The sequence below is a fragment of the Octopus bimaculoides genome, chromosome 9 (assembly GCF_046866305.1).
Source record: "Octopus bimaculoides isolate indiv1 chromosome 9, ASM4686630v1, whole genome shotgun sequence".
Taxonomy (NCBI): domain Eukaryota; kingdom Metazoa; phylum Mollusca; class Cephalopoda; order Octopoda; family Octopodidae; genus Octopus; species Octopus bimaculoides.
The window spans coordinates 20,142,760-20,157,420 of record NC_142936.1 but is presented as its reverse complement, the minus strand read 5'-3'; the positions used below and the strand labels follow the sequence as shown (position 1 = coordinate 20,157,420).

Genomic DNA, 14,661 nt, shown 5'->3' with positions numbered 1-14,661 from the left:
GTGTGTATGTAGTATTTACTCTCTATCTCTCTCTCTCTCTCTCTCTCTCTCTCTCTCTCTCTCTCTCATACTCACGAACACACAAAATAGAGAGTGAAGCTTTTTGCGGTTGTTACGTCAATACCGGAAGTTGACATTGAGGAACCTTTTTAAAGAAGTGAATCTTAAATATAAAGCAATATTATTTATTTTTAATTAAAAAAATCAGATGAAGAGCCTAAGATTTATCCGAGGTCAAATTATTCATGCATTACAAGTATAGAAGCATTTGGTGAAGTTGATTTCACGTGAAAAGCGATTACACACACATCTCTGTTTTATATATAGTATAGATAATGATTAAATTATTTCCTTTACCTGATTGTTGTTCTCAGGGTTTTGGGTGGGTGCAGTCCAGCCACTCCAGCATTCAGTGGTGTTTTTTTTCACTGCTGAAGTGATGGTGGGTGGTCTTTTTGCATTAACCAGTCATATTCCAGGGAAACTAAAACGAATCACACGCTCAAAATATAGATCAATAATTTCTTATATACAATTCTCTTATATTGTGTCTTCCCATGTGTAATATTTAAAAAGTAATAATGAAAGCGGATAACTTGAATTTCTGTTTCTTTTATCTTCCTACCTTATGTTGTCGAAGTTTAATCCCATATCCAGAATCTGATCCAGTGCTTGCTGAAATGACTTAATATAATGTTTGCCATTCAGTTAATGTTCTCTTCTTCATTTAATTTAATTACTATTCCTAATTAGATTTTTGATGCATGACATTCTATATATTTATCCCCAACCTCAACCTGGCCATCATCCAGTAGGCTCATGATCAAAGGTGTTCCGGCCATGACCAGCCAGTCTTGTTTTTAGACTTAGTACATTTAAGTCTACATTATTCAAAGTAGGTTGTGATTTGGTGGAGATTTGGGGTACTATTTTCACATGGGCAAGTGATCTCCACAGAAACTCTTTCTGTTTTGGGATTGGTTGTTTTGCTGAAGTAAATTACTGAGCAGATCGATGATCAAAGACATTCCATCTTTGCCTATTCTGTCATCTGTGTGCTGGGAACCCAAGACAATATCCGAAGGGACATTTTGCTACCATTTCTATCTGTTCAATAGAAGCTCTCCTTATGTCTGTATAGACAATCTGAAATTATCCTTCATGTTTTAGATTTTCATTTTAAGATAAATACTTTGAGAAATCTCAGATGGATTACTATCATCATCATTGTCGTTTAACGTCTGCTTTCCATGCTAGCATGGGTTGGACGATTTGACTGAGGACTGGTGAGACCAGATGGCTACACCAGACTCCAATCTGATTTGGCAGAGTTTCTACAGCTGGATGCCCTTCCTAACGCCAACCACTCCAGGAGTGTAGTGGGTGCTTTTACGTGCCACCGGCACGAAGGCCAGTCAGGCGGCAAAGGGATTAAATGGTTTCTCATTCCATTTTCTGTTATAGAATTAGATTACTTCTTAGAATTAATGAAGCAAGGCTTCTCCTGGGAGTTGAAAAATCTTTTGAACATTAGCCACTCATCTTTGATGTAGATAGACAAAATCCTAGACTTTTCTTAGGGGCCTTAATGTAATGCATAGGTAAGAAAATCCCTCACCCCAAAGTTTCCATTTAAAATCCTTCCTGATAGATCTCTCCCTGAAATATCAGATCTCACTCCTCCTGGTGGCACATAATTTTACAAACTGTTCTGTACTCCAAACTTGTAGAAGATAGAAGCAAGGAAACGATGGGAAATAAAAAAGATTGTACATGAACCTTACTGTATATCTCAAGTATGTCTGAATATCAAGACTTTACAGTGTAGAATTGGTAAAACAATGTGCTGGTCTTAGTAAACATTATGCTGTTTGATTAGTTTTGCATTTACTTTCATCTGGTTGCTCTTTGTTTTATTAGATTATACAATTCCAATTCTGTCAATATATGTACAGATTGACCAGATAACTTTTGAGAACAACATGTACTGCAATATCCTTTTCAATAAAGTCTGGTTTCTCTAGCAAACTGTTTCTGTCAACTATTTGGTTTCTGTGACAGTATGCAAAAAAAAAAAAAATCTGTGTTCAGGCAGTCAACATAGAAAGAGTTAGTTGACAACTGAGATTCAGAAGCTAAGTTGACCAAAAATAATCGGGGGAAAATTTAAGGTTGCCATCATTCAGATTGCTCCATTTCATAAGCAGCAATGGCTGGATGAAATATTTTTGATATTGAAAAACCAATTTATGTTTTACTTTGTTTTGCTTTTTCTTATTCTATAGGTTGAACAACGAGATGTTCCAGGTATTGATAGTGCCTTCTTGGCGATGGATACAGAGGAGGGAATGGAAGTCGTATGGAACGAGGTCCAATTTTCAGAAAAGAAGAATTTTAAAGCACAGCAGGTAAGATAGCTGAGGTCTATGTCATTCACTAGTTTGGTAGATGTCTCTATATACAAGTGAAGATATTTTCAGTTCTGTCATGGCTGTGAAGATGTTTAAATTCTGTGATTGGATACCAGGACAATTGTGTATGTGTATGATGGGACTGACATATTGTTCAAGACTTATAATGCTTTTTAGTGCTTCTATTTCCAGTTTACTCTCTTGCAGTTATGTTCACTCTTTTATTTGTTACCCTGGTTACTTCTGGAGGGGTTTTTTTTCTATTATAAATTTCTTTCTTACAGGTTCCTTTCCACCTTTTCTCAAAATTATTCTGTGACCAACTCTGACTTTAAACCAGTGATTCCCAAACCTTTTTGGGTTGCCGCCCCCTTGACACCCAGGCCACATACCTAGGGCCCCCACCCCAACTAACCATCACAAACATAGACCTCTTTCTGAAGCAAATTCAGAGCAACTGTATTTCACAAATAAAACTTAACATAATGAACCCATTATTTTGTTGTTTTTACATGAATCGCTACCCCATTATCACCCCACTTTTTGCATGAATCGCTACCCCATTATTGTCCCACTTTTCTTCAACGCCCCCTTGGAGCTTTCCACCACCCACTTTGGGAACCACTGCTTTAAGCTATAACCTCCTGATCCTAAACCCTAACTAATAATACATATAAATTATTATCACCATCATTCAACATCCATGTTCCATACTGACATGGGTTGGATGGTTTGACAGGATCCAATGGGTCCACGGACTGCATCATGCTCCACTGTTTTCTATGGTTGGATGCCCTTGTTAATGCTAACCGCTTCACGACATGTACTTAGTGCTTCTTTCATGCCATTGGCACCAGTGAGGTCAGCATGCAACTTTATATTAGGAGTAAAGAAAAGGGCTGGAGCACCAAAATGAATTAGACCACCAAGTAATTTGTCTTGAAAAATTTCCATTTCCAAACATAAACTCACCGATTCTCCTTATTTTAAGTTTGATGTCTTAAGATGTGCAATGTCAGTGTTTGAACATTTGGCTATTGCATTGAGCAGGTTAAGTAACCATGTTCAAATTCCCTTATTGTTTCAGTGACTGTGAGTTTTATATGTCTTTGTTCCATTGATCACAAGCAGCTCTTTATCAGTTGGAAGGATAGCTATAAGCACAGTCATGGCTGTGTTGTTGATAAAGGTGCTTCCCAGCCATGTGGTCTCAGGTTCAGTTCCACTTCACTGCATCTTGGGAAAATGTCCTCTACTATAGTCCTAAGTTGACCAAAGCCTTGTGAATGGATTTGGTAGGTGGTAACTGAAAGAAGCTTATGTGGTTGTGTATATATGTATGTACGTTTATTTTAGCTTCATGTGATGGCTCTAAATGAATATCACCATTATACAAACAATATTGTGAGTTTCCAATCTTCAACTAAGCGGAGTGTAGTGTTGAGGGAAATGGCTTTATGCTGTGTGATGAAAAGTATAAGTATAATAGGACAGGAACAGATGTCTTGTTGTAGAGGAGATGCATGGTTACCCCAGTTGGAAAAGAGAGATGATGGTGAAGATGTGTCGGAGTGTACCCTCAGCTTACAGGAAAGTGAATATAAGAGAAGTGATACAAAGGATTGGATTGGGGGAATGGGTAGAAATAATTACCATAATTATTGATTTCAAATTTTAGCAGAAGTCAATAAATAATACACCAATCCTGTACAGAAGCTTATTTAATTAACTAACCTTATCCCTAAAAAATTTCTATCCTTGTACTTATATAAGAAACAATTATGATTAACATAGAAGTTAATGAAACAAGTACCAGGTATGTACTGGGGTTAATTCAGTGTATCTCCCCTACATCTGTATCTTTTTGTGTCATCGCAAGAAATCATTATTATACTTGCTTGGTGCAAGAATTAACTATCATCTGTAGAAACATTCAGTTGGAATCTGATTAAGTCATTTCTTATCCATGTGGGATACTTGGATATGGTGTTTTTAATGTTTAAGATAGAAATTATTTCTGTCCACAGAAATATGGAATGGTAGTATGCGACTAAAGACCTTACAGTCTTTAGTTTAATTCCTCTGCATTCTGAATTCAAATCCTGTGAACCTTATCTTTCAATCCTCTAGGGTTAATAAAACACTTATCAAGCTTTCACTGGTTACTGTCAATTTAATTGACTTGTGACCTGATTTTGTAGTCTGGTACCAATGTGAGAAGCCATTGTTACAGAAATCAAACATCTTATCTGTATATATGCGCATATGCCAAAAAACAGTTCGCCATGACCAATGACTTTTGCATTAAACATAAATGATAAATATTTGAAATATCACTCTTGTAACTGTCATCTTCCATCTACCAAGCACTACTTGTTTGTCAACATTCATAATGACTAATTAACTCGGCTATATTCAAATAATTTATTAAACTTGTTTCTTCATCTGAATTCATAATTAAGTACTTGCATGGTTATTGTTCCAGCTGTTTGTTGTTGCGATCATAATCATTCATATTGTTATTACCACTCACACTTCCATTACTAACATCAATACTATCACCATATTAGATGTTATTGTTACCACCATTCGCCATCATTACTACCACTGTCATCCAGACAGTATCACCAACATCACCATAGTGATGTCTACCTTCACTATGAACCAGTAAAAGAACTCAAGCCAACAGAGAAGTCTTTACATTATCACTAGACTTGCTAGATATAACACCCAAATCTCCCTTGAATCACAACTTATTTTAAATAAATAACAGCTACATTGGATTATGTCGTCCTAGATGAATACAAGACAGAGTTGTTGCAGATGGAATGCCTCTGGTCAATAAGAGTTGATTTAGGGTTAGACAAAAACAATCAGTAAAAGAACTGCTATGTAGAAATCTGTTTTGCTCAGTGTGACCTACATGCCTACATCCACAAGCTTACTGATATCTTTAGAGTAGGAACCTTCCAAAATACTTATGAATCAAATGGCATGATTAACTGGAGATTTGGTTGCTATGTCTAGAAAGTTGAGCAACCCATGTAAAAGCTGCCTGTAAATGATGTTGTATTAAGTAGCTTTAAATATACACCACATTCTTTAGATCAGCTGTTGATAAATTAGTCATATTAAAAGTGATATCTTGTTACCAGACTATAGTGCAGTTATGTTCTTATATTTTACTGTGTGCATGCACAACTAGTGGCTTAAAATAAAGTCTTTGAAGTTATAAGTACGTTACATTTATTCATTAGCTAAACTACTTCAATATACTAATGTGCAAAGATCTAATAAGCTAAATTAGATAATTTTCTGTGTTTACCATAAAACTAATTTGTAATAATGCCTCTTGAATTGTATACTAATTTTGTGTTTTTAAGTTTTAAGTAGGGAGGATCTCTGCCTACAAATTATTTCTTCACAGATATATTTAATGCATACGAAGGGTGCTGGAAAGTTACCGGCTTTGAGTAAAAAAAAAAAAAAGCACAAGAGAATCAGTTAATTATGATTTTATTGAACATGTTCCCCTCTCAGATTCACACACTTTTTGCAGTGACCTTTCAGTTTTTATAAGCCCTGTAAAAAAAAAAAAACTTGGAAGATTGGGCCTCCAACCAGGCCTTTTGCAATACCCTGAAAGCCATTTTTGGCCCTTGTGTCTAAAGTAGAAATGAACATTAATGATGATTTCATTTCTAACATAAGCACATGGCCAAAAGTTTGAATGAGGGAAGGAAGAGTTGAATATATCAACCCAAAAACTTATTTTATCAAGCCTGGAAGGATGAAAGGCAAAGTTGACCTCATTGGGATTTGAACTCAGTGCATAAAGAGCTGGAACAAATATTACAAGGCATTTTGTCCAGCATTCCAATAATAAGGTTGTTGTTGTTGTTGTGGGTATTGCACCACTGAAATAGATTGTGATTATAGTAGTTTAGATATGAACTGCAGACTATATTCTCAGGTGCTGTTATGGTGACACTGGCATTGAGGAAAATATGGTCAATAAAATAAAGACCATATAAGTCTGATAACAACTAGATTATCAGGATTAAGTCAAGTATGCTTTATCAGTAGATATATGCAACACAAGATCTACAATAATACATCATCATCATTATATAATGTACATGTTCTATGCTGGCATGAGTTGCATGGTTTGACATGAACCAACGTGTCCAAAGTCTGCATCAAGCTCCAATGTCTGCTTTGGCATGGTTTTTACAACTGGATGCCCTTCCTAATGCCATCCACTTTACAACATAAACAGAGTGCTTTTTTGTGTGTGTGTGTGTGTGTGCCACCCACACTATTGAGGTCAGCATGCAGTTCACAGCCCTGGGATAAGTGGCAGGTTTGACTTCATGCTAGGGGACGATGGGGATTACTATGAGAGAGCTGGGCAGAGCAGGTTCCTAGCATATTATTACTTGGGACTGATATAGGTACAGATATGGCTGTGTGGTTAAAATGTTTGCTTCCCAACCACATAGTTTTTGAGTTCAGGCCCATTGTATGGCAACTTGGGCAACTGTCTTCTACTATAGCCCCAATTGGACCAGACTTGAAGGTGGATTTGTGACAGTTGTAAAATGATTGTCACTGTCGTATAAGCAACATCATTCGTTTCTAATATTCTGTGAAATCATGTCTAGCCAGTGTGGAATATTACCTTGCTTGAAAATAGGTGAGGATTGGTAACTGAAGAGTATCTGACTCTAGAAAAATCTACTTCATTAAACTCGATCAAATCCACGCAAGCATGGAAAAGTGGACATTGAGATGACGATGATGGTAAATGAACTTAAAGAAAACTATAGCAGATCTTACTTGAGAATGTTTTATAATCTTGTCATGACCCTATGTTGAAATCTAATGTGATGTCGTAATAATTTTTATTATGAAAGTTCCTTCTTTTAGCCTTGCATTGTTTTGTATTCATATATTGGTGGATTTTCTTTTACAACTAAATATATCAAATAAGGGATAGAATCTGATCTCGAATTAAAAAGGGCAAACCTCTGTTAAAATGGAGGAAAGGGTATCCATTTTAACTAATTATCTGAGTTTAACCCTTTCATTCCTGTATTTATTTTGAGATGCTCTATGTTTCTTTCAATTACTTCAAATATAACAAAGAATTTAGTAAAATAGCTTAGTTATCATTCAGCTGGTGTTAGGAACATAAATTGTGACTATGGTTTGGTGGAAGATTTTAATTCAAAACTTATGAAAACAAAACATTTGTACTCGGAGCCAGTTTCAGCCAGGCTGGTAACAAAAGGGTTAACTTTTGTGGTAGAGTTTATTATTGTATATGATGTTGGAAATATATTCACTGTATACTGGACATGATATAATGAGGTGATTGGTGGAAGCAGTGGGCAGGGAAAATAATGATAACTGGAGTGATTCTGTGGTGAGGAAGAGGAAGGAAGTCTGTTCTGCTCTTGGGTGATTATGGTTGCCAAATTGGGCTTCTTTCAATTTCCATCTACCAAATCCACTCACAAGGCTTTGGTCATCCTGGGGCTATAGAAGAAGACAAATGCTCAGTGTGCCAGACTGTGGGACTGAACATGAAACCACATGGATGGGAAGCAAACTTCCTAACCACACAGCCATGCCTGCACTTATATATGTGTGTGTGTGTGTGTGTGTGTGTGTGTGTGATAAAGATGTTTGTCTCATAAACATGTGGTTTCAAATTCAGCCCTGCTGCCAATCAATCTTGTGAGTGAATTTGTTGGATAAAAACTGTAAGTCTGTTTATGCATGTGTTTGTGTGTGTGTGTGTGTACACTCACACACCTGTCTCTTCCCTATATTGACATCTGCACACTGAATGTAATCAAAACTCAACAGTCATACAAATTTGTTCATAATCTTTCGTGAAAATATGTCTGCTATTGAGCTGTTTACTATTTGAAGACCTAGGGGAAAACATTACTTTCTTGGAAACAGGTAAGCGTTGGCAACAGGAAGAGCATCAGGCTGTAGTAGTTAAAAAAACAACTTTCATCTGATCTATGCAAGCAAAGAAAAAGTAGATGTTATAATGATGACAATGCGTGTTTTAACACCAAAAATCAAAAGATAATATGAGTGCTGTGTTAGTATGCATGGCTAGCCAGCAAATGATGTGTGATCTAATTCTTGTTTGAGTGGTTGCAACATTCTTTTGTTCATTCCATTGTTTACTTCACGGACTCTTCATGTGTGTATATAATATTTGATACGTTCTTTTGATTCAGCACCTGAACACATCTTGCAAGGGCAGGTCTATAGTTGTTTGATGTAAACAAGTATGTTATTACGTTTCTGCTGAAGCTTTTTTTTTTTTTTTTTCCCCAGCAGGTTTTCGAAAACCGAACATTGAATTATTTACAGCCTCAGCTCTGTGTGTGGTGGTGGGGGTGTAAACATACATTTACTTACAATTTACATTGGGTATATTTGTGCATGCATATAATTTATACTGAGTGTATGTATGTGTGTCAGTGTCTATATATATGTGGGTGAATATATATATATATATATATTTGTATATGCGTAGTACATGTACATAGTGAGCAAGTGAAGGAAAGTAGCACTCAATACATAACTTAAGTTGTATTTAATAACAAGTTAGCTGAGCTCTCCATAACTCAAATGTTTTGTAGGCGCAGATGTACGTCTACATCTTCAGGCATAGAATCAGAGTAGGAAGAATTTAAAGATAGCTTCTAGCTGAAAATATTTAGTTGGACCTCTATTGATCAGTTCACACCATGTGAATAATTTGATTAACAGTGACAGTAGATAATGTTGCATATGCTACCACATGTTAGATGAAACAGTCCAGTGGCATGAATTAATTGGAAACCTGTACAGTTTGTGAATTGAGCAGTACCAGGTATTGATACAGTTTCCCATGGTAAGCTAACCAGTCTACTGGTGTCAGGTTACAATTCAGTTGGCATATCATGCACAACTGTGTGCTGTTATTTTTAAGCTTGGTGTTGGTAAACCACACTAATTTTGTACGCAAGGGAAATCACTTTAATGTGGGCAACCATATTGACCGCTTAACCTGCAATTGTGCATGAGCCAACTGTGGCTAGTGAAGTGTTTCTAGGGTATCAAGTAGTCAGTGGTTTGAAGTTCATGAATTGGACAGCTCTCTGGTGACAACTATACGATATATCAGTTTTCTTGTTGATGGATTCTGCTGGCATTGTAGCACACAAAGTTTCTCATGAGCAGTCACCAATTAGAAAACTGCATGTGAGTAGGGAGGGGTTCTGTCGAAGATGCTCTATATGTGGCGTTTATCCTCATGTAGTATATTATGATTCCTTTGGATGGTGTGAGGGTGGCTCTATAGACAAGTCCTAGGGTAACTGCGGCCTATGGGACTTTCCAAATGACACTTTTATATGGCACTCCAACTGATAATGAGCCATGTCTTATGCTATCCACTTCTCAAAAACGGTTGCCCACCTCTGCTACAGGCCATAGCTTTTGACAGCTGTTCCTGTCCTACCAGTGGGCAGGTGGTAAGTTTTTGGTTATTGCAAGTTGGAGTATAAGAGGAAACTACATGGAAGCATGTTGGTTTCTTTTATAGCATGCAGTGTTGTTGAAACATGGTAGCTAATTTTAATATGGACAATTAACCCTTTCGTTACTGTATTTATTTTGAGATGCTCTGTGTTTCTTTCAATTACTTTAAATATATCAAAGAATTCAGTAAAATAACTTAGTTGTCATTAAGCTAGTGTTAGGAACAGCTGCAATGTGTTTGGTTAGTACAGGCCCAAGTGCCAAACAATAATAGTCATGAGTGTAGATAATAGATTTTACTGATGAGTATATTAAACCGCTTGGTTTCTTAAGCAAGTTCCTTTTTAGAATGTTCCTTTTTAACACAAAACTCACTCCTATGGGTGAGATTTCTCTAGTACTGTTGTGAATCTCTACATTAATTTGTTGTTGGCATATAGCTTCTTTTGTTAGATCAATCATCTTCATCATTTTTTAATATCCATGTTCTGTGCTGGCATAGTTCAGATAGTTTGACAGGATCCAACGGGCTGGAAGACTGCATCATACTCCAGTGCTTGCTTTGCCATGGTCTCTGAGACTGGACGTTCTTCCTAATGCCAACTGTTTTATCTTCTTTTAATACTTAGATATTTTAAGGTGGCAGGATTGTTAGCATGCTGGGCAAAATACTTAGCAGTATTTTGTTCATATTTACTTTCTGAGTTTAAATTCCGCCAAGGTTGACTTTGCCTTTCATCCTTTCGGGGTCGATAAAATAAATACTAATTAAGCACTGGGGTTGATATAATTGACTTACCTCTTCCCTCAAAATTGCTGGCTTTGTGCCAAAATTTGAAACTAATATTTTGATACTTAACTTAGTTCAGTCATTAAATAAATCTGTAAAATGTTTATCTTTCCATTAAGCAGTTGTTCCTTGGAACTAAATAAATGATAGATTTTGCATTGTTAGAAATAAGTGAAGTTAAATATCAGTGACTAGGATGTTGACATGCAACAAAAAATTTGATACCAGATAATATATATTGTTATTAATCTGTCTCCTTGAAATTATGCCTCCCTTTCTCTTGTATAGTTCCTCTTTCAACACTATTCTCTCTATTACACTCTTTGCTACCATCCTCTCACAACAATAAATCTGTTTCTTCCAGTTGTGGCAAAGAAGCTTGCTTCCTAACCACATGGTTCTGGGTTCAATACCACTGCTTGGCACCTAGGGCAAGTGTCTTTTACTGTAGCCCCAGGCTGATCAAAGCCTTGTGAGTGAATTTAGTGGGTAGAAACTGAAAGAGGTTGTGTGTGTGTTGTCGCCGTGCCTTGACATCAGATGATAGCTGTAAGCAAGTGTTACCATCATACAAACAGTGTCTTTTGTTTCAATTCTTCTATGAAAACATGACTGATAATGAGGGATTTTTACCTTACTTGATAAGGGTTAGCAACAGGAAGAGTCATAGAAAATCTGCCGCGACAAATTCCTTCTAACCCATACAATCATAGAGAAGTGGACATTAAAACAAGAAAATGATTTAAAATGTTAAAGCTATGATTTATTCTCTTTATATTTCAGGAAAAAATTCGACAAGTTTTTGACAATTTGATTCAGTTGGACCATCCAAATATTGTGAAATTTCATAAATACTGGACGGACACGGTTGGAGAAAAGCCTAGGGTATGTATCTTCTCTGTTTTTTCTTTTTACTTGGTTAGGTATATGACATGCACTGCATTAAGGAAGCAAATAAAAGAAAAAGAATGAAACCTGCTGATCAGGTGGAGCTGTGCTGATGCCCATTTAGGTGAGATGCAGAGGGTTTCCTGGCCATTTCCTTTGCAGAGCCTACAACATGCTGGGCTTCAGAGGGGGGCAGTAGATGGCAGACCATGGAGCCAGCCGAGGTTACCTCGAAGTGGCTATGGACCAGGTGTGACTCCTGGAAGCAGTAATGCTACCAGAGATAGTGCTAAATGGACACAAGCTAGGGCTTGATCAACCCTGGTTAGGTCATCTGGATGATGATATCTGATTATTGAAAGACCTGAAACGCCCAATGACCCCAGGAAATGTCACTGAGGGGGTGTCCAAGTTCATCACAGCCTATGTATGGAAAAACTAAACTGTATGTGTATGTTTTATGTTTAGATTGTTGGTTAATCCCAGGTCAAACCTATGATCAAAGACATTCTAGTTGTGACCATTTTGTCTCTATAAGGCCTTGCAGAACTGCATTTATCTAATATGCTTTTTTTTCCCCCCTTATTTAAAATAGTTTAGTGTGATTTGAGAACGATTTGGTTGTGGCCACATAGAGACTCTCATGTTTAGTCTGATGGTATGATGTTTTTTAATGTTGCAGCTGTGTGGTAAGTAGCTTGCTTACCAACCACATGGTTCCGGGTTCAGTCCCACTGCATGGCACCTTGGGCAAGTGTCTTCTACTATAGCCTCGGGCCGACCAAAGCCTTGTGAGTGGATTTGGTAAACAGAAACTGAAAGAAGCCCATCGTATATATGTATATATATATGTTTGTGTGTCTGTGTTTGTCCCCCCAACATTGCTTGACAACCGATGCTGGTGTGTTTACGTCCCCGTAACTTAGCAGTTCGGCAAATGAGACCGATAGAATAAGTACTAGACTTACAAAGAATAAGTCCTGGAGTTCGATTTGCTCGACTAAAGGCGGTGCTCCAGCATGGCCGCAGTCAAATGACTGAAACAAGTAAAAGAGTATATCCAGTAGAAGGTGCTTGTTTCATTTCTGTCTGGTCCCTGCAAGTCCTCTGCAATCAAGGCTCCTATTTTTATTTTGTACAGCATCACACTTCAAACACAAGCATCATACAACTTGCCCTTCACTCTGAGTGAAAAGCCCTTTTGTTGCCAACTGCTGTAATAGCTCCCTGAATTTTTTTCCAACCCATTCTTATTCTGGTTACTATGCTTTCTGAGTGGAGGCACAATGGCCCAGTGGTTAGGGCAGTGGACTCGCGGTCATAGGATCACGGTTTCGATTCCCAGACCGGGCGTTGTGAGTGTTTATTGAGCGAAAACACCTAAAGCTCCACGAGGCTCCGGCAGGGGATGGTGGCGAACCCTGCTGTACTCTTTCACCACAACTTTCTCTCACTCTCTTCCTGTTTCTGTTGTGCCTGTAATTCAAAGGGTCAACCTTGTCACACTGTGTCACGCTGAATACCCCCGAGAACTACGTTAAGGGTACACGTGTCTGTGGAGTGCTCAGCCACTTGCACGTTAATTTCACAAGCAGGCTGTTCTGTTGATCGGATCAACTGGAACCCTTGACATCGTAAGCGACGGAGTGCCAACAATGCTTTCTGAATACCCACTTCTACTGCTGACTAGGTCAACTTGGTAACATTAACTATCATCTATTTCTCTGGAAATTTCCAGGCATTCTATAGACTCTCTAATGCCCAATAGATTCCCTCGTGCTTGCTATTATGGAATGGTTTTCTTATCAGGTAACATGACATAGTAAAGTAGTAGTTGGGAATTGTGGGTACTACTAGTTACTTCATATGGTGTTTTGCTGCTTGTTTCATGCTTCCCTTTAGCTTATTTTGTTTCCTTATTTAATTCTTGATGCTGGGTTATACTTATGGCATATGTTGTGTTATGCTTGAGATGCAATGTAAAATCATGGTCAGTTGCTAATATGGATACATTATTTTGTCTTCCAGGTTATTTTCATTACAGAATACATGTCATCTGGTTCTTTGAAGCAGTTTTTAAAGAAAACCAAAAAGAATAACAAGACATTCCCGTTGAAGGTATGATTACACTGTACTTTTTAGACAAGCTCCTTGTTTCTGTAATGCATGTGATACCACAGTTGGATTGGTTGTATTTTATTTTTCATTTAACATTTTGAATATTTTTTTTCTTTTGTTGAAGTTGGTTATATACTTTGTGGTTCTAATTGCATGTCTCACATTTTTGTACTGAAACAAACATACATGGCTTCAATACAGAATACTTTCCTACAACATTTGTAGTTAATATTAGTGGGGTTTACAAAAATGGTAATGTTGGAGCACACTACGACTTCTCGTTTTATTACTACTACAGATGTATCATATTTCCATTTGTTATCTGTGTGTGTGTGTGTGTAAGCATATAGTTGTGAGTGTGCGTGTTATATATGTATGTAATTTCATATTCCTTTGATATTTTTTTAGTGATTGATATGAGGTTCAAATTCTTAATAAATGCAGAAGTTATATACTTATTTGCTTTTATACTATTCAGTCAGTTTTTGACTGGGTGTGGCAAATTGGTAAAGAATACTACATTAATTAGCTGTTGTTGCTAATTTGTGCTCTAAGTGGAGTGTTATCCTGTCATTAGCTGGGCGGAGTCTTGTTGTCTTCTGTTGGCCATCTCAGAAGGTCAGTTGTGTTCTTCAGGCTCCAGATATACTGTCATGGTAACTAGAATTTGTTAGTTTTGCTAGTTTGGACTGTGTGGCTATATATTGTAGTTGCTCTTAAACATGTTTGCTATTAGTCTGATACTATCTTAAGATGGTTGTTTGGTTTAGTACAGTAGTGTCTTTGTGTGGCTCTTTGAATGGACAGGATACTGCTGAAGTTGCATTATAGGATTGAGTTAATCTTCGTCTTAATGTACAGTTAATTTTTTTTTTAACCTATTAGGATAGCTAGGTTTCT

The 14,661-nt window shown here is 37.1% G+C and overlaps 1 protein-coding gene across 14 annotated transcripts in view; it reads left to right on the top strand.

The window, feature by feature from the left end:
• LOC106876198 (nuclear receptor-binding protein) overlaps positions 1 to 14,661 on the top strand; it is a 126,581-nt gene that overhangs the window by 14,716 nt on the left and 97,204 nt on the right. For all 14 annotated transcript variants that reach the window (XM_014924653.3, XM_014924643.3, XM_014924652.3 and 11 more), the window contains exons 2-4: positions 2,286 to 2,408; positions 11,539 to 11,640; positions 13,672 to 13,761. In XM_014924653.3, coding sequence (XP_014780139.1) covers positions 2,286 to 2,408; positions 11,539 to 11,640; positions 13,672 to 13,761 — 315 coding nt within the window. The remainder of the gene's footprint in view (positions 1 to 2,285; positions 2,409 to 11,538; positions 11,641 to 13,671; positions 13,762 to 14,661) is intronic.